Source organism: Podospora bellae-mahoneyi (genome assembly GCF_035222275.1).
Source record: "Podospora bellae-mahoneyi strain CBS 112042 chromosome 1 map unlocalized CBS112042p_1, whole genome shotgun sequence".
Taxonomy (NCBI): domain Eukaryota; kingdom Fungi; phylum Ascomycota; class Sordariomycetes; order Sordariales; family Podosporaceae; genus Podospora; species Podospora bellae-mahoneyi.
The window spans coordinates 2254220-2279534 of NW_026946359.1; the positions used below are offsets into that span (position 1 = coordinate 2254220).

Below are 25315 nucleotides of genomic sequence, written 5' to 3' on the forward strand. Positions count from 1 at the left end.
GTGAAAGAAGGCATGAGGGGGGATATCAGCGGTCGTCACTGACGCTGTGTGGACGTTTGAAACCCTGGCTACCTAATGGGTGTAGTTTGGTCCAGCTACTTGGTCTAGTTGGGCAGGATGGATGCGGGATTCAGGGAAGGATAATCAGTAGCACTGACAGTGGTTTCGATGGCACACTATTGAGCATACATCAAGGTTAGGTAATGGAGTATTAGTATTAGTAAGGCGGGAAGCAAAGAACAAAGAAGGTTCGTTCGTTCGTTCTGCATATTTGTGCACTCTGCAGGTTCGAAACATGCTTAATTTGTGAATAATGCGGGGTGTTACCACTACTGTGGCACTAACCCCTGTTCCCCTATAAAGTGCCCTGGCGGCACAGCAAGGTGCCCAAGATTATCACCAACCTCCTCTCTGAAACATGAACCTTTGAGAACCATTGCGTCATACCTCACACACGGCGATGGCTGTACGAGACGATATTCAGTCGATATATTTTTGTTGAAAATCAAACAGTCAGCTATGAATTGTCTTTGGACGGTCCGTTTGTTTTCATCAGGCTGAATCCGTCCCTGCCGCAGTCCCTGGCGCCGTGCATTTCAATTGGCAAGTGATCTGGTCACGAGGTCGGATGTAGTCAAGGCCAACAGCCATCCTCCTCCTAACTGCCTTATGGTCTTTTACTCCCCGGGTCTCTCTTGTTCCTTAAACTCATTGGGTCATTTTCCCCCTTCACTTTTACTTAACCTCAGCATCCCTTTTACGGCCTGATTCAACATTAGCCAGCCCTCACGATCATCATCAGCAACAATGAAGCCATTAATATCGCCACTCCTCGGCCTCCTCTACACCACAACCACCGCCCAAGCAAACCCAATATCATCACCCACAGCCTCTAACAAAAACGGCATATCCCCCCAATTATTCTCTTCCCTCGAACGGCTATCCCGCCTGGTAGACATCTCGTACTGCGTCGGCACCCCAGGTACAGGGGGTCTCTCCCCGCCGTTCAGCTGTTCAAGCCGGTGCGGTGATGTCGACATAAGCGGGAGGCTGGAGCTGATCAGGAGCTGGAACACGGGGTTTTTGAGCATGGAGGATAGCTGTGGGTTTGTGGCTTTTGACCATCCTGGGGTGCAGCAGGACAGAAAAGAGGGCAAGATTGTGGTTGCGTTTCGGGGGACGTATTCGCTGGCTAATACGATTGTTGATTTGAGTACTGTTCCGCAAGAGTATGTGCCTTATCCTGCTGACCCGGATGGGGATGGTGGGGACAAGAAGGGGAAAGGGCCGAGGTGTAATAATTGTACGGTTCACATGGGGTTTATGGCTAGTTGGAAGGCGGCGAGGGAGATTGTCGTGCCTGCGGTGGAAAAGGCGCGGAAGAGGTACCCTGGGTATGGGGTGGAATTGGTGGGACATAGTCTTGGGGGTGCGGTGGCGATGTTGGCTGGATTGGAGATGAGGGCTGGGAGGGGGTGGGAAGGGGTTAGGGTGGCGACGTTTGGGGAGCCGATGGTGGGGAATAAGGGGTTGGTGGAGTTTGTTGATGAGGTTTTTGGGTTGAAGGGGGATGCTGGGGGGGGTGGGGAGGACAAGGCGTATAGGAGGGTGACGCATAAGGGGGATCCGGTTCCGTTGTTGCCGCTGAGGGAGTGGGGGTTTAGGAGTCATGCTGGGGAGATCTTTATCACGAAGGGGGATTTGCCGCCTGGGCCGAAGGATCTGAGGTTGTGCGAGGGGGATAGGGATAAAGATTGTTTGAATGGGGAGGATGGGGATGACGAGGAGGGAGAAGAGAGTGATAAGGGGTGGTTTAGGGAGATGGTGAACGAATTGGGCGGGAAGGAGGAGGGTGAGATGTGGGAGACGGAGACGGGGTGGCCGACGAGGTTTAAGTTATGGCAGTTGTTGTTTGCACATAGGGATTACTTTTGGAGGCTTGGGTTATGTGTCCCTGGTGGTGATCCTATCGATTGGGGGAGAGGGAGGTATAACCTTACGGAGAGTGATGATGAGATGCGGGATCTGTGAGATGAATTCAAAACACTGGGAGCGAACTGGAGGCAGCCTGCGTTTGACTTGTTTGGCGTTTTGTCGGTTTGGCTAGAAGCATATTGGTATGGTTCGGAGTTATGATCAAGGAAAACACGAATGGCTTCGGGAGGCTCATCAAAGCGTACTTCTGCTAGTTATGATATCAACATATGATAATGTTTCTTGCTTCATACGCTCGCTACGCAGATCTCTATCTATCTTTGCGACTCATGTAGTCATCAAACTCGATGACGGTTTCTTGTTCGTGACACGCATTCAGGGGCACAGTTGACTTTTTTACTTCATTTATCACACCCCGGACATAAATCTTGGTGCTGCTCTTAGCTATTTTTAAGGCGTATAATATATCTTTTGAGGCCTATTGGCTATCTTTGGAAGAGTTGTAATTATTTTGTGAGGTGTAGTTTCGCTTTCCTCGAGGTGCCTATCAGCATTCACCATCTACCGAGCAAAACGAAGATGTTGCAACTCCCCAACCCTGGCCAAGAGATTCGACATTGAGACCGCCACATCATGAGGCTGATGCCTTAGGTTAATCAGACTTCCTCTTTCTCACCAAGAGTTCGCAGGAAGAGCTGATCAAGTAGCTTCAGTGGATATGTGATGTCCATCCTCATTTGATTCGCAGATTTCCGCGAACATCTTGGTGGTTTTCCTCTACTAACCAGTCGCGTGACTGGTCATCAGCACTGTAACCGGACCTAACCCTCTCACCAGTGATTGGCCAGGCTGACGAACAAGCTCATAGGCGGATGCCGCTGTCACTTGTCACGGTTGAAAGTGTGCTGTTGTTGCCTCGACAAAACGCCAAACCGGCAAAATATAAACATCAGCATGAGCATTTAATAAACTTGGAACCGCGACTGCCTTGTTCTGTTGTGGCTTAGGTCCGTCGTGGTGGTCGTGCAAGGCTGTGTGCATACATCTCATCCCGCATCGAAGCATCTCTTGCTCACTGGATTGGATGAAATTGAAGGGATTGGATGATGCACTGGCCGCGTGCTATGAGTGGGCTAAGAAAGGGGCACGGGGGGAAGCCTTGCAGTGTGTGATGCGGTTCTTCTAGCCGCTTCCATGATTTACCCTGTGGGTTGGGCTCGTGGGTGAGTTGTTCGTTGAGCCCCACACATGGGATGCTCTTGATAACTTTGATTTGACCAACCACCGACATGAGCTTTTAGGAGAATGGGAGCCTCATGATGAATAGTGGAAGCTGCCTGTGATGGTGAGGGGAGGCAGCATCTCGTTCTGTGTGACCACAACCTTCTTTGAACCCCTCACCTTCCACGTTGTCCACCAGCGCTTGAACCAAAGAAGGCAGACGAAGGCTTTGCCTCGTGACTGCCGGCGGCTCAAAGAGGAATGGACGGCTGAGCCAAACTCTGGTTTTCGGCACGGGGACTGGGTGCCACGAGGACGCGCGCGGGCGGTGGGCAGTGATAAGAAAAGAAAACGCTTGCTGCCATCGGATGGAGGGGCTCTGAGTCAAGGAGTTTTGCGCGTATGTAGGTCCCTTTGGTTGCGTGACGTCCTGCGGCTTGCCCCTCACCAACATGCCATCTCTGCCTGCGTCTCAACCTCCGATGATAGGGACAAGATGTAGAGCCATCGGGTTGACGATGGTGATGCATGGACGGCGGGAGGCTGCCGGAGCTGTCCAGTTACCGGGGCCGCCTGTATTAGTGTAGATCCAAGACATTCCCTGGGAGCTGTGATTGTCTGATCCAGAGAAAAAGGAATTCAGGCGGCCATAAGGTGGGGAAACGATGACTCCATTGAGATGAATGGCGATTTCAGGACCAACCTACCTAAAGACCAGGTGACGGCTGCCATCTCAAGCTTTATAGGGAGAATTCAAGACCTCGGATGTTTCGATTTATATCCCGACTTCCAAGTGCCGAAGCTGGCGGATCAAAGAAGGTCGAGAAGGTCTGTCTTCACGGTGAAAGCACTGGCAGTGGCAGCCGCCAACAAACGACGAGACGTGATCCAGATAGTGGGGTCGGGAGGCCTTGGGCGAGGGTTGCTTGTGCTTGGCTCTGTTAGGGTGGGACTCCCAATTCCGTGGGAAATAAGGTGGTATCATAGGTCACGTGTAAACACTCTGCAGGCGGTTTCATTCGACCGCTGCCCCCGAAAAAAAACAGGGCCCCCCAGGCTGCGCTTCGTTAGCCCCAAGAGAGGGGGAGACCGATTTGACCTCCCCCGAAAGTCCCTTTGGCTCCAGCACTTGAACCTGTTTCCGACCTCACCACTTCGCAAAAACACCAAAACAAATCTCCATCTACCAGCGACTTTTCCACGCGACCCTCCTGCTCTTACCTTCTCCTTTTGGAATCCTCCACTACTCGAGAGACTTGCGCACTCAACATCACACATATAACAAAAATGGCGACCGAGGTACGTTGGACCCTTGACCCACGACGCCCACCGTCTGAAGCCCGCCCATTTCCCCTCCCGAACGCCCGGCCTCGAGCCGTGTCGTGATAGGGTCTCTCCTGGGCCTCTGGCATGCCCTCTCCTATCTACTAGAATCTTTGCTAACTTTCTGTTCTCAATATGTAGCGTGAAAGGTTCGTCTGCTTCAGTGCTGGAGCTGTGGCCGCCACAGCTTCAACCCCGCCGTTGCCTGCAGCGAGAACTAACCGAGTGTAAAAATTGTAGCAAGACCTTCCTCGCCCGCCTCTGCGAGCAGGCCGAGCGTTACGATGAGATGGTTGGCTACATGAAAGAGGTCGCCAAGCTCGGTGGTGAGCTTACCGTTGATGAGCGCAACCTCCTCTCCGTCGCCTACAAGAACGTCGTTGGCACCCGCCGCGCCAGCTGGCGCATCATCTCCTCGATCGAGCAGAAGGAGGAGTCCAAGGGCTCTGACAAGCATGTCCCTACCATTCGCGAGTACCGTTCCAAGATTGAGAGCGAGCTCGAGAAGGTCTGCCAGGACGTTCTTGATGTTCTCGATGAGGCTCTTATCCCCAACGCTGCCTCTGGCGAGTCTAAGGTATTCTACCACAAGATGTACGTTGTATTCTGCGCTGGCATGAACGTCACCTCTTTTCTGGACTTGGATGACTGACTGACTTGATTTATAGGAAGGGTGACTACCACCGTTATCTTGCCGAGTTCGCCTCCGGTGAGAAGCGCAAGGGTGCTGCCACTGCTGCGCACGAGGCCTACAAGGTACGATTAGTTGTTTTTGGTTTTGCAAATGCTACTCGATAGTTGCTAACGTACCTGTTTTTTCGTGTTTTTGTAGAGCGCCACCGATGTCGCTCAGACCGAGTTGACCCCCACCCACCCCATCCGCCTGGGTCTGGCTCTCAACTTCTCCGTTTTCTACTACGAGATCCTCAACTCCCCCGACCGTGCTTGCCACCTCGCCAAGCAGGCTTTTGATGATGCTATTGCCGAGCTCGATTCCCTCTCTGAGGAGTCTTACCGCGACAGCACCCTTATCATGCAGCTTCTCAGGGATAACCTTACCCTCTGGACCTCGTCCGATAACGGCGAGCCTGAGGCTACCGAGGTTCCCAAGGAGGAGAAAACCGAGGAGAAGCCCGCTGAGGAGAAGGCTGCTGAGCCCGCACCTGAGAACTAAGCGGCTCGTCCATGACGGGATCGTCGAAACATTCCGAGAAGGGTCTCTCGGGACCCCACACCTCGTTTTGGTTGCTTGATAAGCTGTAATTGGAGGCGATGTGGGTCAATATCAGACCTTTAGTTGCCGGAGACTGGACTACATCGTCTGGCCGTGTCGGTTGGGCGGGTGCAGTGCTATGCGGTAGCAATAGCACTAGCGGTTCATGCAAGGGCGAGACTGCGCAAGGGAGTTGGTTGATGTTAGGGGGGAAACTGAAAATGCAGGGCATGGTGCTTTCTCGTTTTATTACCTCTGTTTTTGTTTTACGTCTCCTTTTTACAGCTTTGCTTGCTTCCCTTGGTTCGGAGTTGTGTCGGTTCAAATCTCCAGTTTTCTGACGAGGGGAGGAGGAAAGGCCAAGCCACCCATCGAAGTCGCTCGCCATTCTATCTGGCGAGGAAATGAAACCCATTTAAGCCAAATACCTCTTTTAGTGTCACATGTCCCATTCTACGAGCTTTGATGTATCTCCACCGATCACGTCCCTTTGTTGTTACAGGCAAGTTGGTGCCTAGATACTTGATGGGCTTAAGAAGGCGCATGTTTCTATGTGGATTATCTATGAACCATGATCACCACATGTACACATCACTACTATGCCAGTCCTGACTGTGAACTCCCTTTTGCACTGTAACTGCCCCTCCAAATGCAGTCTGAAAAAAAAAGGAGGAAAAAACCAAAAGCCACTGACACTCTGTGAATGTCAATTTCAAATACAGTTTATCTGAACCTCCACCACATAAGCCTCACAAACTCAAATCACCAACCACTCAGGATCTCGTTTGTTCAGGTAGGTATTATGTAAAATTATTAAATTCCTTTCTCACAGTGCCCCAAATTCATTATTACCCCCTTCGCTTTTTCGAACTCCTGGCTTAGCCATCCGTAACCCCCCTTCCTCCCTTCTCTCCTTATTCCGCTTCCATATATATATATTCCAAACCAGAAAACAAACAACTAACAACCCCCATCTCCCCTATATACGATCCCACCCCCCAAAAGCCAAACCAAAAACAGAAAACAAAGCTCTTCTCTTTCGCTTTGTGTAATGCTGAACCAAAATGCGAACAACGCTTATCCCAACTTCCAGTCCTCAGCCACCTCCTCGATGAGCTGAGCGGGCATATATATATATATAACAAACCAACCACCGCACGCAAGTCTCCGCTATTGTCTCTTGTAAGAAAAAAAACAGAAACATCTCACCACTCCGGCAAAGGCCAAGCAGCAATATCCTCCTCCCAATCAATCCAGTCAAAATCCGTTTCCACCGGGGGCAGCTCAATCCTCACACCCTCCTCACCCTCCGCCGACAACACAGATGGAGATCTCGGCCGATGATGGCCCAGTTCCACCTCCCCATCATCACAAAATTCGCACCGACCACAGTCATGACGAACCCGAATGTTTGGTAGATGTTGCCGGCTCGACTGCTGCCTATCCGCCGCTGGACCGCGAATAATCCTCCCCCAATCCAGAACCGGCTCCGGATACTGAAATTGCTGCCGCCTCTTCTCTGCTGAGCCCGGAGAATGATCGCCAACCCCGCGATATTTCCTCCTCAGCCCATGACGGCTTCTGACAGTGGTTATTCTTCTCAAGCGACGAGCGGGATCAATGTCGCCAGGGTAATGATTAATATTATTATCTTCCCTCCCTTCTCTACTATAGGGAGGGTAAGGGTATGTAGAAGATGATGTGTGCGTGGCCGGAAATGTCCCGTAGCCATCACGTATAGAATTATGAGGTTGTAATAATGGGGTCGGTGGTGATGGACCTCGTCTTGGTCGTTTTTTCTTCATGCGGCCTCTCTCATCCCTCCCAGGGTCCCAAGGCTGATTCTCCCCGCAGGAAGTTCTCACCAAGGAACGACGAGGCCCCGCGTCATCGTACACTTCTTGCCCATGGCACCCACCAAGAACAAATCTCCCAGCTTTGTCGAGAAGTCTCAACACCCAGTCGCAAAACCGTCGACATTTTTCTTTCGATGAGTTATACAGATCCCGCATCCATGGTCCCTATTCATTGGGCTTTGAGCGTTGTAGCAGCGCCGCTGCCCGTGCCAAGCGGGATGACATCCTTCCTGGGGTGGGCCGTGGAGCGGCGGACGAGTCTGTGAGACTGGAATCAGATGGTGGCGTGATGACCGCGGCCTGGGCGGTAGGGCGGCGTCCGGGAAATATATCCATGCTAAGTGATTTCTGCGCAGGCCTAGGTGTGGGTGTCGAGACCAGCCTTTGGTTTGAGAGCCACCTTGGCTGGCTTTTTGGTCTTGTCAGCTCCCGGATTTCCGCGTCCCTTTTATGCGCACTGCTCATCCTATTCGGCTTGACGCGTCGCAAGAGGTCCGTAACCTTCTTGCCGAAGCCCAATCCTGGCCGCATTTTGCTGCTTTCGCTGCCAGCTCGACTGCCATCCTCTTCTGGTGGCGGCGATGGCGGCCTGCTACAATTCCGACATACATCTTCCGCCTCCTGTCTCGCATCACCGTTAGGCGTCGGACCAAAGCCCTGTGCTTTGCTTTTGTTCCTTTCAGCAGCCTCTTTCTTTCTACTCTTTTCACCCCCATCCACCTTCATGATCTCTGAGCACTGGCAGTACGTCTCAGCCATGCCAACACTCTCGCTCCACCCTCGGATCCAGTCTGCCTTCTTTCCTTGATTTCGGCTGGGCAGGAGTTGTTGCCTTGTGGAAAGCCAGTCGGGATTACTGGTCTCCTGTGGTGTGGGAGGCGTATTGCGTTGCTCCTGGGTCTGCGCCGGAGCTGTTCTTGCTGTCGGGGCTGTCCGTGTGGTTGAGTCGACGGGGCTCTCACAGGCGCCATCTTGTTGGTCTGGCTGAACTTGAAACACCTGGCTACCCAGCGACTTTTGTTCTTGACTTGTAAATCCAACCTTCACTATGTCTGGGTTAGACGCGGGCGCATCGTATACGTAGCTGTAGTCATCCGAATATGGCGTAGCTCGTATGAATTCGGACAGGGCTAGTGGTGCTGTTGGACGGTGAGGTGTCGTTGACCCCCCGAAGGAGAATTCCCCAGAGCGATCCATAGTCGGCCACTTTCCGGAGCGATCGTGTTTGGATACGAGAAGCGTGGGGTCTAAGGAGCGATGTATCCAGGGAGGATAGGATAAGTAAAAAGGACGGCTACTTTCAGATGGAGATGTTCGGGTATACGCAGAAAACCGAGTCAACGATTGAAACGACCCGCAGTGTCGAGATGCTGTGTGGTCCTTATGCCGACAAGGAGAAGCGCATAGATGGCCGGGATGCGGCAGGAAAGCCAGAGCACTTCCAAAGCATAAACGCGCCGCGGACTTGGGAGGAGCGTATTCGACCGTGGACACTGGGCTGAAGACGGCGATGGTTGTTTGGTGAACGGACGGAGCAACCGGTAGACAACCGTGCTGGAGGTACCTTGGTATGGCCCTTGGCTAGACTGGCCAAATCGAAGAAGCAACGCCCAAAAGTTTAAAAAGCTCCACAGCACTCAGCTTGAATCGTCTGATATGGAGCCAAGCACAAAAAAATGGGAAAGCGCAAATGGGCTGGCAACTTCGATCAAGTTCGGTCTTGGTGATCCACGTGCGGGTGGGCAGTGTTGTTTGCCCTGACTGACGTTCTCTTCAATATCACGACGAAGACTCGTGACTGGCAGACAGAAGGCCCGAACCTGTTCCTGCTTTCGACTCGCCCAGCAGTGACACTAGTCCAAGGCCATTTCCTGTCCAATTCCGGCTTGGATATCTTCCAGTTTCCGCTTATCAAGGAGGCTCAGTGATGTGAGGCGGTCTAACGATCACAGTTGGACGTCGTGTGGCGATGTGTCAAAAAACAGCAACAGACTTGCTCCTCGCCATAATCTTTCGGGGATGCTGATTTGCGTGCTTCCGCGTGGAAGTTCAGAAAAGGCCGACCAGCGTTTTCTCCCGGTGCCGAAAAAGATAGCCCCAAGCCTTCCAAAGTCAATTGCAAAAGATGAAATCGGAGAAAAAGCATTGGGAAGCAGGCGGAACAGGGACCGCGTTGAGAAGTGCGGCGGCGGATCACGGCACCAAAAAAACCCACCGCATGCAACCACTGCAAGCCCCGCTGCCCTGCAACACACCACTGGAAAGGTGTTCCCTTCCCCAGCGCACCGGTCCTCGGCAGAGGGGTGGTGACCTGGTTGAGCCCTGGAAAAAGTCACGATGGGCCAATAAAGTCGATACAGACCCCTAGCCCCAAGATCGATAATTGACGAGCCTAGCCTTTCTCAGGGCTACACCAGCACGGGACTAGCGTCGGGATGTGCGATTTCCCCTTGGAGTTGGTGGGTGAGGCGTTGCCGTCAAACCGGGTCAGTCGCGTGAACCCTCGCTGCAGGATGCGCCCAGTTCAATTAATTTATCCAAACCGTAACAATATTTCCCAAACCTGTCCCCCAAAAAAGTCTCAGATGCGGGTGTCGCTGAAAAGGAGAAGGTAACTACAGTCGGGGAGTCGGAGAGAACCTGGCTGCACAGATAGAGAAATCCCAAACGCGAAAAGAGAAGAGGGTGCTGCGGCAGATGCACAACATTGGATGTACAATGACGTACTGCCCTATGTTCTGGACCAACCCATCACTTTAGAGCTGTTGAAAGCCCTTAGGATATATCACAACAAAACCAGTGGGAAGATGCCACCTTCTACTTGATGATGTCTTCACGGTAAGAGATGCCAGGCTACCTATCCGTAAGCATCTTCCTATCGCATTCCTGGGGAATAAAAATCTGGTTCAAGAAAACCACATGTTGCAAGTCAATCACAACCATGTCAGATTCGGGACGCGCCAAGAGCGTTGAAAGCAGCCACATGCCCCCTCCCCCCCCCCTTCCATCTTCACAAATCTCTTGGCCCTGAATCCCAAAAATGAGACCTTCTCCACACAAACTTTTTGGTCTACTAGTCTATCCTTTTGTAAACTACTTCAAGATACTTATTTTCCCTGCTGGCCAGACCGGTGGTGATTCACACCACCGGAGTCAGCAGTTGTTGAGAGATAAGCGTTTACGCCATCTGCTCGTGTTCTTTGAGCACACTCAGACGACTATGTTTCAGTTACGCCTTCATTCAGGCACACCGAAGGTTACCACAACCATAAAATACTCCAACTTCCCTCAGCTGTGCTACAACAAACATTGCTCCCGAGCTGCCATAACTATTAGAATGGCACCTCCAGAAGAACTCTCCAACGGCATGAAAACAGTAGAAGCAAAATTATGACAACCCCATCCTCTCTGTATTCTGTAATTCCTGTATACCTGTATCAACTTCAAAAGCCTGTATGATATCACTTCCCACCCTTGACATCAAACCACCTTTTCCAGAACGCCTATGAAACTCAAATTCATTTGGCCCTTTCTACCAAGTCCATTACGCCAAGGGGCTCGTTCAAGTTGAAGGCTTCAAAGCCTCCCAGCCGCCAACTTCAACACCGGTATCATCCCCTAACAGGTCGACCGTCGATGTCATCGCCGACTTCCTAGGCGCCGGTGGCGGAGGGGGGGTCTGCTTCACAGTCTGTGGTTGCGCTGCCGTAGCAAGCGGTTTGCGAATAGGTAGCTGCGGTCTCCGCTCAATCCCACCTGTCTGGCCTGCCAAACCCGGGAGCGGTATGCCTCCAGCGGGTGTTGAGCGTCCTGAAGAGGCGATGCTGGCACCAGTGTTTGCTCGTCGGGGCAGTTGTGGTGGCGGTGGGAACTCATCTCTCAAACTCACGTTGCTAGAGGGGGGACCGTTCGAGAAAGACCCGGAAACCGTCGAGGTTGATCGCCGAGGAGGAAAGCCTGGCAGAGGAGTCTCTAAGCTATCCTGCAAAGCTTTCAAATCCGACATCGAGCTGGAATGGTCATCTGCGTTCGGGGGAGACGACGAGGCCACAAGATGAGCTGGTTTCTTCGCTACAGGAGGTGCTGGCTTGTGTTTAATAGTTTGTTGAGCAGACTGCTGCGTGGTCTGCTGTTGTTGCTGCGGCTCCGTCGGCTTCGAAGTAAGAGGCAGAACCGGCAGTCCATTCCCCACTGGTACACGCTTTTGGTGCAGTGCGGCGGTGGGGTTATTGACGGTTGATCCAGTACTCAAACCAGTTTGCCTGCGAGGCGGAGGTGGAGGAGGGGCCGCATCTGATTGGGTGGGCCTCGAATCCTCACTGATCGGCTTTCTTCCAACTTTGGCGGGCAGAGTGGATGGATCGAAAGGAGGGGGCAGCTTTCTTGGTGTCGTACTTGATGCCGAAGACGAGAGAAGAGCAGAGACATTAACATGCTCAAATGGCGAAGTTGACATGCTTGAGAAGGATGATAAACGAGATTCAGATCTTGGGACATTAACCCAATCCGGCTCATCCGTTGGCGCATACGGGTTAGTAGGACGCTTCGGGTTAAGAATCGTGATATATGCTGGGCTTTCGGGTTTGGGTGGGCTGATGTGTGAGCGTGCCATCTTTCCATTTTCAAGCCACCATTTCTGGCGGTCTGAACTTGATGGCGGAAGCCCGGGTTCGATAGCCTCATACCCGATCAAGTCTTCTTCATCCGACTCCTCTGTGGCAAGGTTTGCTGTTTCTCCGCCTACTTCGGCTCTCCGTCGCTCGTAGATCTGGCGACTAATCTTTTCTCGCAACCTTTCATTGACGATATCGACCTTGCATTCGAAGATGGCATACACGGGCCGGTGATCAGAGAAGCGCAGGGGAGCCGAGTTGTAGGCCAGCTGCCGGAGATTTGTCCCCTTGCGCAAAATGCGGTCTGTCCATGCTGGTATGCGTGCTTTCTCCCTATTCGAGTTATCAGTAACTGGCCTCACAACTATCGCCTGTGTCAGTCGGAACTTACGAGCTGTCAAAGTCATCAGTACCAACATCATACTTGTACGTTGGCATAAACATGATTCGTGCCTCGGAGTAGTACTGGAAAGCGAGCCCGGCCACCATTTGCAGATTTAGCTGGTCGTTTTCGAACAACCTCTCTAAATCCCTTTGCCTGACCAACTCCTTTGCCGGTTCAAGGCCTAGGCCAATACGGTAGTTGAAGTCACCAAACCATATGACAGAGTCTACGTTTCGTTGTTAGCAATGTTACCTTTTGAAGAGGTTGGGTCGCCAAACTGACCGTGATCCGCAATCCCCCTGTTTCTCTGGAACCGGAGACCTTGGTCAATGGTAGCATAGTCTCTATTCCGCTCATCGTAGTTGGCAAACCCAGCTGCGAGGTGAGCCGTGACGAAGCAGATTGGAGTATTGGCGAAATCCAGCCGAATAGCAACAGCTCCCTTGTTGCCTGCCATGCCCGACATTCCTGTCTTCTTGACGCTTCCTTCAACGTTCTTGATGTGATGGAGCACGGAGGCTTTCACAAAGATGAACAACGCAGCCCCCACAAGCTGTCCGCTCCGCAGTAACACATACTTTTCGTCCTCTTCTCGGCTGTAATTGTGGTTCAAGGTTCTCTTAATAGCCTGCTCCCACATTTGTTTTCTCGTTGGGTCGCTGTTCATGATCTGCTGCGGGTTGAGCTCAACAATCTCCTGGAAGCCAATGGCAATGATTTCTGGCTGTTTGGACCGAGCCTCAGGGGGACAAAGCCACACTGACAAGTCCTCATCGATACCGTCCGTGCGTCCGTTCAGGTTGAAGGTCCCAACCAAGATGTTTATCGTCTCGTTTGTAGAAAATTCGCCACTCCGGCGCTGCAGTTCGCTGGCCACGTAATCACTAATGGGATCGTATAAAACAACTGGCGCCTGTCCGACAAGTCTACCAAGAAGTGTATCGATCGTGGTTTGCCGCGCCTTATCAGTGAAATTGTTGTGGTACAGTCTGGTTGCTGACTTCCGAACATCAGCGATGGCACCCGCAAGAGACATCTTGCCGTGACGAGTAAAAGACGACTTGAGGGCTCCGGTCCCCGCATAGATTTTCGAAAGAGAATCGCCGTTGTCTGCCCAGAGATTAGAATGCCTAGACCAAAAGTCTGATGTTGCATATTCCCCTCTATGACCAAGGAAAGATTCAACCGCCATCTGGGAAACGATAGTTTGAATGAGGTTGGTCCTGTCCAGGCAATCTAGACAGTTCGTGCGGAAGACACCCTCTTGCTGCAGCACCACAACATAACGGCGTGACTTTTCGGCCTTTTTTGAGCCATTGTTTTCTCCGGATTCGTCTGATTCCTGGGCAAGGTAATAGGCAAACCCATCGGCTGAGCCTTCGATGTACCGACGAATCTCGTTAGCCGCCATATAACCTTGGGGGCCCTTTGTCTCAGCATGGAAATCATACTCTGTGTCCCTCAGCAACGCATGATCCTTCGACTGCACACCTTCAGGTCGGCTGAGAGGACAGTTACGAATGCCAACTCGATATAAGTTTGTGAGTTCGAATTCGCCCGGCTTGTTGGTTGCCAGAAGGTTGATAACATGAACGGCCCCATACGCCTTCTCCAGATCAGCAAAATGCTTGTCAAAAGCGGGTTGAGTTCCATCTGCGGACCGAGTGATGGTGATCTTTTGTTGGTTTGGAAGGAGCACAGCAGCCTGTTCCCAAAACACGGGCACAGAACCGCGGACCTGAACGTATGAGAAAACAACACCTCGTGGGCTCCAGTATGTCGTCTCGGTCTCGACAAAATTGGCCACGTTGCCGTCGTCGTCGATACCACGCGCGTTGAAGCGTGTCCCGGCCCTCTTACAAGAAAGACGGGAGGTGACGGTCAAATACGAGGGTAACCCTGTCTTTCCGGCTCTCAGGGGGGCAGAGCTTTGTGGGATAGCCCAGCTTCTGCAGAAACCTCGAATAGCCGAAGTTAGGATCCTCGAGGCATCGAGGTCCTCTTTTGCCTGCTCTTGCAAGCGGGAACGGAACTCGACAAGTGGGCGGATCATGAACGAATTCCACAAAAACGACTCGTCAAAATTGTCAATGTTGAATGCTTCAGCATCTGCCGGTCTGTGATACTGTTAGTATTGTCTTGGAGGTGCACACAACCAAACGTGAAACAAACCTGTCTTGCATCCGATTTGTGACATCAAAATCGGTGCTGTAGTAGAATGTACCATTGCTGAGTAGCTTTTGCAACTCCTGGCAAGGGTGCTCCGCGATTTGATTTCTTCCCAAGCCCTGACCATACACAGACGCTGCATCGGAATCAGCATCATTGTAGGGATCGAGAGCAACAATGTCGTCGTATTCAGCCGAGTTTAAGCAAAAGAACTGAACCGCCTCTATCCTCTCCACAGTTTCCCCGGGCCGTATTGTCGCGACTCTCGATGCCTGTGTAATAACACACAGGAATACATCGCGCCCGATAGATATCAACCCCAAAGTTCCGTATATTGGTCTCGGTGTGAGAGGTCGATAGTCGTCCAGCAAATTATGCGACTTTGGTGAGAATTCGACCATACATTTGGTCGAGAGGCTGTCGAAGGTGTTTGTGCGTGTGCGAGCAGAAATTAGACCGAACCCATCGGCACCGTCGTTTGCTGCTGTGCTATGTCGTAGGATGAGGGCGTGCGTATTGGAGGCTATCGCAATGGCTCGGTGGGGGTAATCGCGGATGAGGATTTGGCTCGACTTCTCAGGAGAGGGAGGTTGGCCAGCCCACAGGGCCGATGATGAAGTGCTGTAATCCATCTCTCTTTCGGGTCGAATCTTTGAGATCGAGCCTTCGATTCGACGTGCGCAACCGGCTTAGGCCCGGGAAGGGACAGCGGGAAGATGACGGTAGATGGCAACTGGTGGGGAGCTCATGGCGTCCCCGCTCACCAAGTTACAACAAATACCCTTACGTGGTTTGCAAGCTTGGGAGAGAGGCACCTGAAGATGCTAGCAGAAAAATTCGAAAAGCAGTGAATAATCGAAGGTTGCCGAATGCTTCGACTTTCAGCCCCCCTGACAAGTTGCGGATGTGGTGTAGCGTAGTGTAAAGGTGGAACTTGACCCGACTCTGCTCTGCTACAGACCATGGTGTTGAACTGACGCCCAGTACCGGGCAGGTCTAAGCGCTATGGCCTATGCGTTGCTGGGCATTTTCAGCTGGGACTTCTCAGCCCTGTGTTACAGAGCCGCACGGAAGAAGTGGGGCAACCAATGGGAATCAGCATGATTCGGAGTGAATCAAGAGCGCCGTGGTGGGTGGGAAGAGGCAGCTTTCTGCTTTGAGCATGTTGACTGACGACAGCCGTTCAGAGGACATGGGGGGATAATATCGGTTGTTAAGACGACAGACATAAGAGAAGCAGTGTGTTTCAGAAATACGGCTGGTCTTGAGCTTAGTCCTGGACCTCTCTCCAGCACATCCACACAACATGGACCGAGACAAAATTCCACTATATCTAGCAGCGAAACTATCTACTTGAGGACGTCCCACGGTAAACCATAAAGTACTGAACGAGTCTCTTCAATTCCACGCCGTCTGTTTTTAGTGCCCGAGACATAGTGGTTGCTGGTACACCAGCAGCTCACTGGCCACAAGCATCTCGACGACAGCGAGAACTCGAAGGTGAAAGAGAAGAAGAAATTATTGTCATGTAGACTGGTGGCTTCAGATTGCATCAATGGTGAGATCATACCCTCCTATTGGGGGGTCATCCTCTTCCTATCATATTTTGATTTTGTCATCATCACTAGCCTGATGAAAAAAGAGAGAAGGAAAATTGAGACGGGCTCGAAAAAGTGTGTTATATGTGCACACTATGATTACCTAAGGAGGTCCATGCGCCACCCATTGAAGAGCGGCCCCACCTTCCAGCCGGAACGCGCCAAAAAAGTGGACCAATGTGTGCATCTGCCTCTGGGGTGCTGGCTGCTTTTTTGCGCCTGTGTTGCTGCTTCATCTTCCAGCCCCTTCATTCCAGCTCTGTCTCTTCCGCTCACCCATCCGACGAAGCCTTTATCATCGCGGTTCAAACGGTTCAGTACCTTCGATCATTGCAGACGATTATTCTTTTTTCCAACAACCCGAGATTCAGCAAGTAGCTGTGTAAATACTTGCTCCATTCACCAAGCCTCGCCAGCCCTACTGCATCACCTCGCACACCACAACATCCGCAGCGATGGGCGACTTTAATAATTATGGCGGAACCGATGAGGAGAATTCGGAGATTGCCCGCCTCACTGCCGACGTCGTAAGTAATGAATAACCCGCCTACTTTTCAAGGCAATGCATCTAACTTCATTGCGCACGCAGGAAGCCGACACGGACAACTTTGAGAACTGGGAGAAGTTGATCCGCGCATGTGAGAGCCTTGACGGCGGTCTCAACCGGAATTCCAGTCCCCAAGCACTAGCTACACTTCGCAACTCTTACGACCGCTTCCTTCTCAAATTCCCCCTCCTGTTTGGCTACTGGAAGAAGTACGCCGACCTCGAGTTCAACATCGCTGGGCCCGAATCGGCCGAGATTGTCTACGAGAGAGGTTGCGCCAGCATCACCAACTCGGTTGACCTCTGGACCGAATATTGCTCTTTCAAGATGGAAACGACCCACATCCCCCACCTTGTAAGAGAGTAAGTATACTTGGACATTTCCTTCCCTATCCCAAGATCCCAAGACCTTCCTCACACGCAGCAATTCTGTCATGCGATGCCGCTCGCGGCCCGCCTGCCGAACCAAGCAAAAGATACTTCGAGCCCTCAACCCTCTCGACATGGTGAGAAACACCAAGGCAGCCTCCTCCCTGCTGAGATCGTTCTCTCACATTACTTGACCAGGATCTGCTGTGCTCAGCAGATGGCTTTCCGTTCGCTGTGGCATTGTACCCGTTTTCTGTTCGCACATACCTCCGAGTTGCAGTTTGGTTGATTTGGATGGAAATGCGCCGCCTACACTTCAGATCCCCTCCTGTATTTGCCCATCCTTCCCAACCTGTCCATCCCTTCTCGATTCTGTTTACATTGTTCTAACTGATATGCTAGGCTTTTTGAGAGGGCGGCTACACACATTGGTTTAGACTTTTTGTCGCACCCCTTTTGGGATAAGTATCTGGAGTATGAAACCAGACAAGAGGCGCACGACAAGATCTTTGACATCCTCAAGCGTGTCATTCACATCCCGATGCACCAGTACGCCCGCTACTACGAGCGATTCCGCCAACTTGCTCATACCCAGCCTCTCGAGGAGCTAGTTTCAGCAGAGGAGCTGGCCCGCTATCGTGCAGAAGTTGAGGGCGAAGCCGTTCACCTCGGTTTGCAGAAGACTGAGCTGGAGGTCGAACGGGATATCAGGGGCAAGATCGACCAGTTCTTCTACTTGACTTTCCAGAACACTCAAACCGAGACAACAAAGCGGTGGACATACGAAGCCGAAATCAAGCGGCCATACTTTCACGTCACGGAGCTCGACCACTCACAGCTGGCCAACTGGCGCAAGTATCTCGATTTTGAAGAGGCCGAGGGAGATTACAACAGAATCGTCGTGCTGTATGAGAGATGTATGGTTACCTGCGCTCTTTATGACGAGATGTGGTTCCGGTATGCGCGCTGGATGGCTGGGCAGGAGGGCAAGGGAGAAGAGGTTAGGAACATCTACCTTCGCGCCGCTACGCTCTTCGTACCTATCAGCCGACCTGGTATCCGACTGCAGTTTGCGTATTTCGAGGAAGTGAACGACAGAGTCGATAGAGCGCGGGCCATTCATGAAGCTGTGCTGGACATACTGCCAGACAGCGTCGAGACGATCGTTTCGTGGGCTAATCTGGAACGTCGCCAGGCTGGGTTGGACGCCGCGATAGAGGTGTTGAGGGCTCAAATCGCCTCGCCTACCGTGAGCATCTACACCAAGGCAGCCTGTGTCACGGAGTGGGCTACTTTGCTTTGGAAGGTTAAAGGATCCGTTGACGAAGCTCGTGCTGCCTTTTCCAAGGACGCTGACGCCTATGCCGACAGTCGACATTTCTGGCAACAGTGGTTTGACTTTGAGCTCCAGCAGCCCACCAACAGCGAGATGGAGACCAAGCACTTGGAGCTTGTCAAGAGGGTGTTCACCCAGATGTGCACCAAGAGCCGTCTCTCCCTCGGTATCAAACAGGAGCTTGGTCGTATTTACATGAACTACCTGCAAAATCGCGGAGGCAAGGAAGCCATGAAGGATTTCCTTGATGTCGATCGACAGATGTTTGGGTATGTTAATGCGGCACTCATGGATGAAAGCAAGTTGCTAACAAAGTCCAACAGGCCTCGCTCAGTATCGTTGGCTGCCAAGGCAAAGGACGGCAAGGAAAATGGCGTGGTCCCCGAGTTGGACCCTACAAGTCGTCTAAAGGCCGAGGGCCGCTTTTACAACTACTATGAACTACACGCGGATCCGGATGAGAATGCCCAAGGACTGGCGGATTTCAACTAAAGAAGGGCGTCGTGACAGCAAGAGTAATTTCAGATAATTCACATTATGCAGTTCTTGGGCGGCGGTTTTTTTTGGATGATCCAGCCGGCCGAAATGTGCCCTTGGTTGGCGTGCTCAGGCTGTCATTTCATGATTTATTGCGAATATTTTGACGGATAGAGTCCAAAGGTTGTCTCTATGGAAAAGCAGGTATGGTAATTCGGGTCCTAGTTTCTCTCACAGTTGTCTCGCCTTTAGGTTGCCCTGACGGGGGGACTTGTATGTAGTTTATATAAATAACAATATTTCAACCATGCCTTCATATGCCTGCCCTTGACTACCTGCGCCCCAACATCCCAGTGAACTCGTGAGCAAGTTCCACAGAGAGAAGAAATGGAAATTCTCTCAAGCTTGGCATCACGTACATATCCCGGTAGTTGGAAGGGTCGGTGTCAAGATTGCCGGAGCATCGCGAGATTTTCGTCGTTGAGGGCGCTTAGTAAGGCCCTCCAGTCCCCGGTTGCCACTTACACGGCTGCGAGGCTCAAACTTGGCGTGGTCGGAGATCCGAGGTGCTGACACATCATTTGCCTCCCACGTTTTGAGCGCTTGATGGGATACCCACGCCTTTGCCTTGACACGTGCGTTCGCGTCTTGTACGCAGTCGGGCCAGCTCAGATGATGACACGTCTGGCCTCGACTCGTGGTGACAGACACTGTGTAAGGCAGGCAAACATCAGATAATGCCCAGAGATGCGGAACCAAGATTCCGCAGGCGAGGCCAGGAATTATCCTCGACATGAAACTATGACAAACCATTACCCTCAGATAACCCTGATGCGGTGGGAGAAGCGTGACTACTGCAGGCCCATCCCCATATCTTTTTTCCATCATGGACGGAGGGCGGCGGCATCGGGATCCCTTCCCTATCGGCGTCTAGATCGGAGTAAGCCGTTATCTCCTTGGACCCTGGCTTGTCTCACTGTTTTTTGATCGACCCACTGTGGGTTCTGGGGACCACTGGGGAACGGCTGTCAACCACTCACGGCTGGGCTATATAATTTTCGATGTGATTCTACCCTATCCATTGGTAAAAGCCGAGCCTGCGTCCCGGTTGTCCTCTCCTTTCTGGTTATTTACGCATATCTCTCTCCCATCACGCCTTCGTTTGTCAATTGCTTCCTTCCTTCTTTTCTTGTTCTCTCCCTTTGCCTATCCGTCAGCCAGCGTTGTTGGAATCACTCAAGGTATGCTCTTTCCCAATATTTTAGGCCAGAATGTCATCTCAGCTTGTTGCCCCGCGATATCCGGTCCATCGTCGACCCCCACATCCAACGTTCTGGCTAGCAACCGTTATTTCAACACCGCTTGATAGCGATATTTGGTCCTGAACGGTGTACTAACTGAGACTTTCACAGATGGCCTCTGCTACTCGCACCTTCGCCCGCGCTCTGCGCACCTCTGCTCGCCCGGCTATCAACGCCGCTCCCCGCGCCGCTTTCCGTCAGAGCGCCCGCTTCTACTCCGCCAAGCCCACCGGTGGCAGCTCCAGCAACGGCCTCCTCTACGGCCTTGCCGGTGCCGGTCTCCTCGGCGGTGGTGCTTTCTACCTCTACAACAACGACAGCAACGTCGCCCCCAAGCTGTTCGTCCCCAAGTTTGAGGACTACCAGAAGGTGTACAACGAGATTGCCAGCCGTCTTGAGGAGAAGGAGGACTACGATGATGGCAGCTACGGCCCCGTTCTCGTCCGTCTCGCTTGGCACGCCAGCGGTACCTACGACAAGGAGACCGGCACTGGTGGCAGCAACGGCGCCACTATGCGCTTCTCTCCCGAGAGCGACCACGGTGCAAACGCTGGTCTCAAGGCTGCCCGTGACTTCCTTGAGCCTGTGAAGGGTAAGTTGAGACAACAGAAGAGAGACTTGCAGAATAACGAACTAACACTCTTTGACAGCCAAGTTCCCCTGGATCACCTACTCCGATCTTTGGATTCTTGCTGGTGTTTGCGCCATCCAGGAGATGATGGGCCCCACCATCCCCTACCGTGCCGGCCGCCAGGACCGTGACGTTGCTGCCTGCACTCCTGATGGCCGTCTTCCCGATGCCGCTCAGGCCCAGGACCACCTCCGAAACATCTTTTACCGCATGGGCTTCAACGACCAGGAGATCGTTGCTCTCTGCGGTGCCCACGCTCTTGGCCGCTGCCACACCGACCGCTCCGGCTACTCGGGCCCCTGGACCTTCTCCCCTACCGTCCTGACCAACGACTACTACAAGCTTCTCCTTGAGGAGAAGTGGCAGTGGAAGAAGTGGAACGGCCCCAAGCAGTATGAGGACAAGAAGACACAGACCCTCATGATGCTTCCTGCCGACATGGCCATCATTCAGGACAAGAAGTTCAAGGAGTGGGTCAAGGTTTACGCCGCCGACAACGACAAGTTCTTCGAGGACTTCTCCGCCGTCGTCAAGAAGCTTTTTGAGCTTGGTGTTCCCTTCAAGGAGGGCACTGAGACCTGGACCTTCAAGCCCGTCAACGCCTAAATTTCTTTATGATACCAAATCACGACGAGGGGAAAAGGGAGAGATGTATGATACCACATGCCCATGATGGGAGGTTTGATAAGAAGGAAAGAACAGGAGGCCAATAGAGAGATGATAGAGAGGGACCAAAACGGAACCGGTACTCACCTGTAATAGACACAGGCCAGCGCGGGAGGCAATTCCGCTGTATTATGTCATTCTAGCGTTGTTTATGTTGTAGCATGTACAAGTAAAGAACTTGTTAACTGTGGTTCTTGATAGACGCGGGTGTCTCAGTGTGGTTGAGTTGAATTGAGTTTAGAAGAAAGGGGTTGCATACGTCACAGGGGTCCCGCGGCGCGGCTCACCATCAGATGGTCGACCACTCAGAAGCTGCCACTTACACGCCAACTTGACTTCGATGCAGTCCATCTCTAACCCAGTTGGTTACTGTCTGCAACGGCCGGAATTCTACCCGACGCTACAGTCCTGGTTCACGAGAATGGTTCACTTTGGATCGTACCCTGACCCATCTCTCCCCGCACTGCACCGCCGCCTCTTGCAGAAGCCGGGACGGACTGGTGCGCGAGGGGCCGATGCTAAACGACGTCTTTCTCCTCACGGAATGGTTGGGGTTGATCGGCAGACGTCAACCAGCCGCCCGGGCCCGGTGCGGAGAGCCGACGCCAGCCATGAGCTTAACCCGAGTTGGGATTGGTTGGGGTGGCACTTACACGCTGGCGGTTTACACGATAATCTTCTGGAATGTAGTTCATCTGATTGCAATCTTTTGACTCTTTCGATACTCACTCCTGTCTGAACTGATCTGGATGTTTATTTCACTTGATCAACTCGTTTCATCTTATCTCATCGCATTTCTTTGTTGAGTTGTTAGTCCCATCTGCTCTGATATCCCACCATGCCCTTCAAGTCAACCTACCCCTCTATCAATATCTCGGAGAATGTTGATCTGTGGGCCCTCCTTTTCAGCGATGATTCCCCTTACAAACGAGAGTTTCCCCCTACGAAGGAGATATTGACATGTCCTGTAACTGGGCAGTCATACACCTGGTCTGCTCTGCGGGATGCAGCACTGGCGTTTGGGAATGGGCTGGTTGAGAAGTGGCAGTGGAAGAAGGGGGATGTGTTGGCGTTCTATACCCCCAATTCTATCGACGTCTGCCCATCCCATCCCATACCATGACCCCCTATATACTAATAGGTATACAGACCCCCATAACAACCCTCGGCGCTCTCTACACCGGCGCCACCATCTCCCCCTCCAACCCCCTCTACACCCCACACGAGCTCGCCTTCCAGCTCACCGACTCCAACGCCAAAGCCCTCATCACCCACCCCTCCTGTCTATCGACTGCAATCGAAGCCGTCAACAAATCTAACCTCCCCCTTGATCGGATCTTGCTTTTAGGACCGGAGAGATCCCACCCCCAATTCCAGCACTACACCTCCCTGTTTGTATCCCGTACCAATCCCCAACCCCTCGTCCCTATCTCCCCAAAAACAGACCTCGCATTCCTGGTCTACTCCTCCGGCACGACTGGTCTACCCAAAGGCGTCCCAATAACCCACTTCAACACCCTCTCCAATCTATTACAAGCCTCCTCCACCGAGGGCAGGCAGTTCCCCTGGGAGACATCTGTTCAACTGGCTATCTTGCCATTCTTCCACATCTACGGCTTGACATGCTGCGTGCTGTTATCAATCCTCTCTGGTTGGCGGCTGGTGATCCTCCCCCGGTTTGATATGCTCCAAGTGTTGAAGGCTATTGAGCGGTATAAAGTCAGCTTCATGTATGTCCCCCCACCGGTGATCCTCGCCTTTTCGCAGCACCCCGACGTTGGGAAATATGATCTTTCCAGCTTGAGAGTCTTGCACTCGGGGGCTGCGCCGTTGGGGAGGGAGCTGATCAGAAAGGTTTGGGAGAGGGTGAAGGTGCCGGTGAAGCAGGGGTATGGGTTGAGTGAGACGAACGCGGTGGTTTGTTGCCAGGAGATTGGGGATTGGGAGAGGAGGATGGGGTCTGTGGGGAGGTTGATGCCGAATATGGAGGGGATGTTAGTTGGGGAGGATGGGAGGGAGGTGGCTGAGACGGGGGGGGAAGGGGAGTTATGGTTGAGGGGGCCGAATGTATTTGGGGGGTATTGGAAAAAGGAGGGACAGGAGGGGGTTTTTGGTGTGGATGATAGGGGTGGGAAGGGGTGGTTTAAGACGGGGGATGTGGTGAAGGTGGATGGAGAGGGGAATTTTTGGGTGGTGGAGAGGGTGAAGGAGTTGATCAAGTATAGTAAGTTGAGTATGCTGGTTTTGTATTGGTGACAAGGCTGACGATGAACAGATGGATATCCTGTCCCGCCGGCAGAGTTGGAAGGGATACTACTCACTCATCCCGATGTGCTGGATGCTTGCGTCATTGGTTTCGAAGACAAGAGCCTAGCTACAGAGGTGCCGAGAGCATATGTTGTTGTCAGGGAAGGGGTTGGTCGCATTCCAACCAAGAGTCAGGAACTGGTCGACCATGTAACAAAACAAGTCGCTCCCCACAAGAAGCTCCGAGGAGGCGTCCATTTCGTCGACCAGATCCCCAAGTCACCCAGTGGCAAGATCCTCAGGCGGATCATGAGAGATCAGGCCAAAAAGGATGCCCGACGATCGGACTCAAAGCTGTGATCTCTTCACAGAATCTAATATACACAAATATTTATACAAATCGTTCCCTCATATTTACATTCCTCACATCATGTCTCCCTAGCCCATCCTCTCCGCCTCCTCCAACAACTTCTCCACACTAAACCTCTCATCCCCCCTCCCAAACCACTCCAGCAACCTCCTCCTCTCCTCCGCCCTCTCCATCCCCGCCTGGCCGCCCGCCCCATCCCAACCCCCATAAAACCTCTGCAAGCACATCACCAAAAACTGCGCATCCTGCACTTTAACCCCCCTATCCTCCATGACCGTCCCCTGCATCAACACCACCCCCTTATCCTTTGCCAAATCCTTATAGTGCGTCACGGTGGTATGCGGCGAGGCAAACTCCCCCCTGGCTTTGTATTCAGCTAGTTGGGTGAACAACACAGTCGAAGAATTGGTCGCGGGATCCCAAGTCCATTGCACAAAGTGGATTTCTGCGCCTTGGTCAGGGTGCGGTACGGGGAGGACAAAGTGAGGGTTTTGGCGCGCGGTGGCTTCGAGCTGGGAGTAAGTCCCTGAAGGGATCACCGCGCAGAGGGAGTTTGGTTTGGAGGCGTGGTGAAAGCGCCAGATGGCGGTGAGTTCTTTTACTGGGAGGGAGGAGACTTTGGGGAGGTCGAGGACGGAGGAGAGGGGTTTTATGCCGGAGGAGTCGAGTTTTTTAGAGGGGGTTCGCGGTGGTGGGGGTGGTGGTGATTGTGCAGGTGAGTTTGGTTGTGATGATGGGGATTGTGGTGATGGTGGGGGCGTTGGGGGTACGACAACGTCGGCTTCTTTGCGGAGTTTTTGGATCTTCTCGGCGTAGGCGGCTTTGAGGGAGTCGATTGTCTCGTGGCCTTCTTCTTGGGCCTTGCGGGCGAGCTTTTCGCGGTATTTTTCGAGGGTGTTGAGGGGTTGTTGGGTTGTGGCTAGGAGGCGGATGTCGTGGACTTGGGCCCAGCGGCGCTGGTGGGAGGCGCGAAGGGTTCGGGCCGCGCTGGAGAGGAGGTGACGGAGCATGGGGGGGCGGAGGGACGCCATGGTGGGTGTTGTGGTTGGTGGTGGTGTT

The 25315-nt window shown here is 52.6% G+C and overlaps 8 protein-coding genes across 8 annotated transcripts; 5 read left to right on the forward strand and 3 right to left on the reverse strand.

The window, feature by feature from the left end:
• Positions 1-807: 807 nt before the first annotated feature.
• Positions 808-2031, forward strand: QC761_107090 (uncharacterized protein; the record flags this gene model as incomplete). Its single annotated transcript, XM_062873981.1, has 1 exon — positions 808-2031. The coding sequence occupies one exon, from the start codon at positions 808-810 to the stop codon at positions 2029-2031; it is 1224 nt and encodes a 407-aa protein (XP_062737072.1).
• A 1925-nt stretch (positions 2032-3956) lies between these two features.
• QC761_107100 (uncharacterized protein) lies at positions 3957-6074 on the forward strand. The gene is made up of 3 exons (XM_062873982.1): positions 3957-5073; positions 5148-5235; positions 5312-6074. The coding sequence occupies exons 1-3, from the start codon at positions 4769-4771 to the stop codon at positions 5651-5653; spliced, it is 735 nt and encodes a 244-aa protein (XP_062737073.1). The 5' UTR covers positions 3957-4768; the 3' UTR covers positions 5654-6074.
• A 1639-nt stretch (positions 6075-7713) lies between these two features.
• Positions 7714-8745, reverse strand: QC761_107104 (uncharacterized protein; the record flags this gene model as incomplete). The annotated part of the gene is made up of 1 exon (XM_062873983.1): positions 7714-8745. One exon carries the CDS (start codon positions 8743-8745, stop codon positions 7714-7716), a length of 1032 nt encoding a protein of 343 aa, XP_062737074.1.
• Positions 8746-10568: 1823 nt separating this feature from the next.
• Positions 10569-16339, reverse strand: syj1 (Inositol-1,4,5-trisphosphate 5-phosphatase 1). The gene is made up of 4 exons (XM_062873965.1): positions 14719-16339; positions 12829-14663; positions 12553-12772; positions 10569-12494 (listed from the first exon to the last, which is right to left on the reverse strand). Exons 1-4 carry the CDS (start codon positions 15345-15347, stop codon positions 11111-11113), a joined length of 4068 nt encoding a protein of 1355 aa, XP_062737075.1. The 5' UTR covers positions 15348-16339; the 3' UTR covers positions 10569-11110.
• A 192-nt stretch (positions 16340-16531) lies between these two features.
• On the forward strand, positions 16532-19367 carry QC761_106950 (uncharacterized protein). Its single transcript, XM_062873966.1, has 4 exons — positions 16532-16840; positions 16903-17222; positions 17631-18833; positions 18888-19367. The coding sequence occupies exons 1-4, from the start codon at positions 16769-16771 to the stop codon at positions 19054-19056; spliced, it is 1764 nt and encodes a 587-aa protein (XP_062737076.1). The 5' UTR covers positions 16532-16768; the 3' UTR covers positions 19057-19367.
• A 452-nt stretch (positions 19368-19819) lies between these two features.
• Positions 19820-21579, forward strand: CCP1 (heme peroxidase; the record flags this gene model as incomplete). Its single annotated transcript, XM_062873967.1, has 3 exons — positions 19820-20282; positions 20454-20934; positions 20993-21579. The coding sequence occupies exons 2-3, from the start codon at positions 20454-20456 to the stop codon at positions 21577-21579; spliced, it is 1068 nt and encodes a 355-aa protein (XP_062737077.1). The 5' UTR covers positions 19820-20282.
• An 898-nt stretch (positions 21580-22477) lies between these two features.
• On the forward strand, positions 22478-25311 carry QC761_106962 (uncharacterized protein; the record flags this gene model as incomplete). The annotated part of the gene is made up of 3 exons (XM_062873968.1): positions 22478-22735; positions 22789-23863; positions 23915-25311. The coding sequence occupies 3 exons, from the start codon at positions 22478-22480 to the stop codon at positions 24244-24246; spliced, it is 1665 nt and encodes a 554-aa protein (XP_062737078.1). The 3' UTR covers positions 24247-25311.
• QC761_107110 (uncharacterized protein) lies at positions 24325-25287 on the reverse strand (the record flags this gene model as incomplete). Its single annotated transcript, XM_062873984.1, has 1 exon — positions 24325-25287. The coding sequence occupies one exon, from the start codon at positions 25285-25287 to the stop codon at positions 24325-24327; it is 963 nt and encodes a 320-aa protein (XP_062737079.1).
• Positions 25312-25315: the final 4 nt, after the last annotated feature.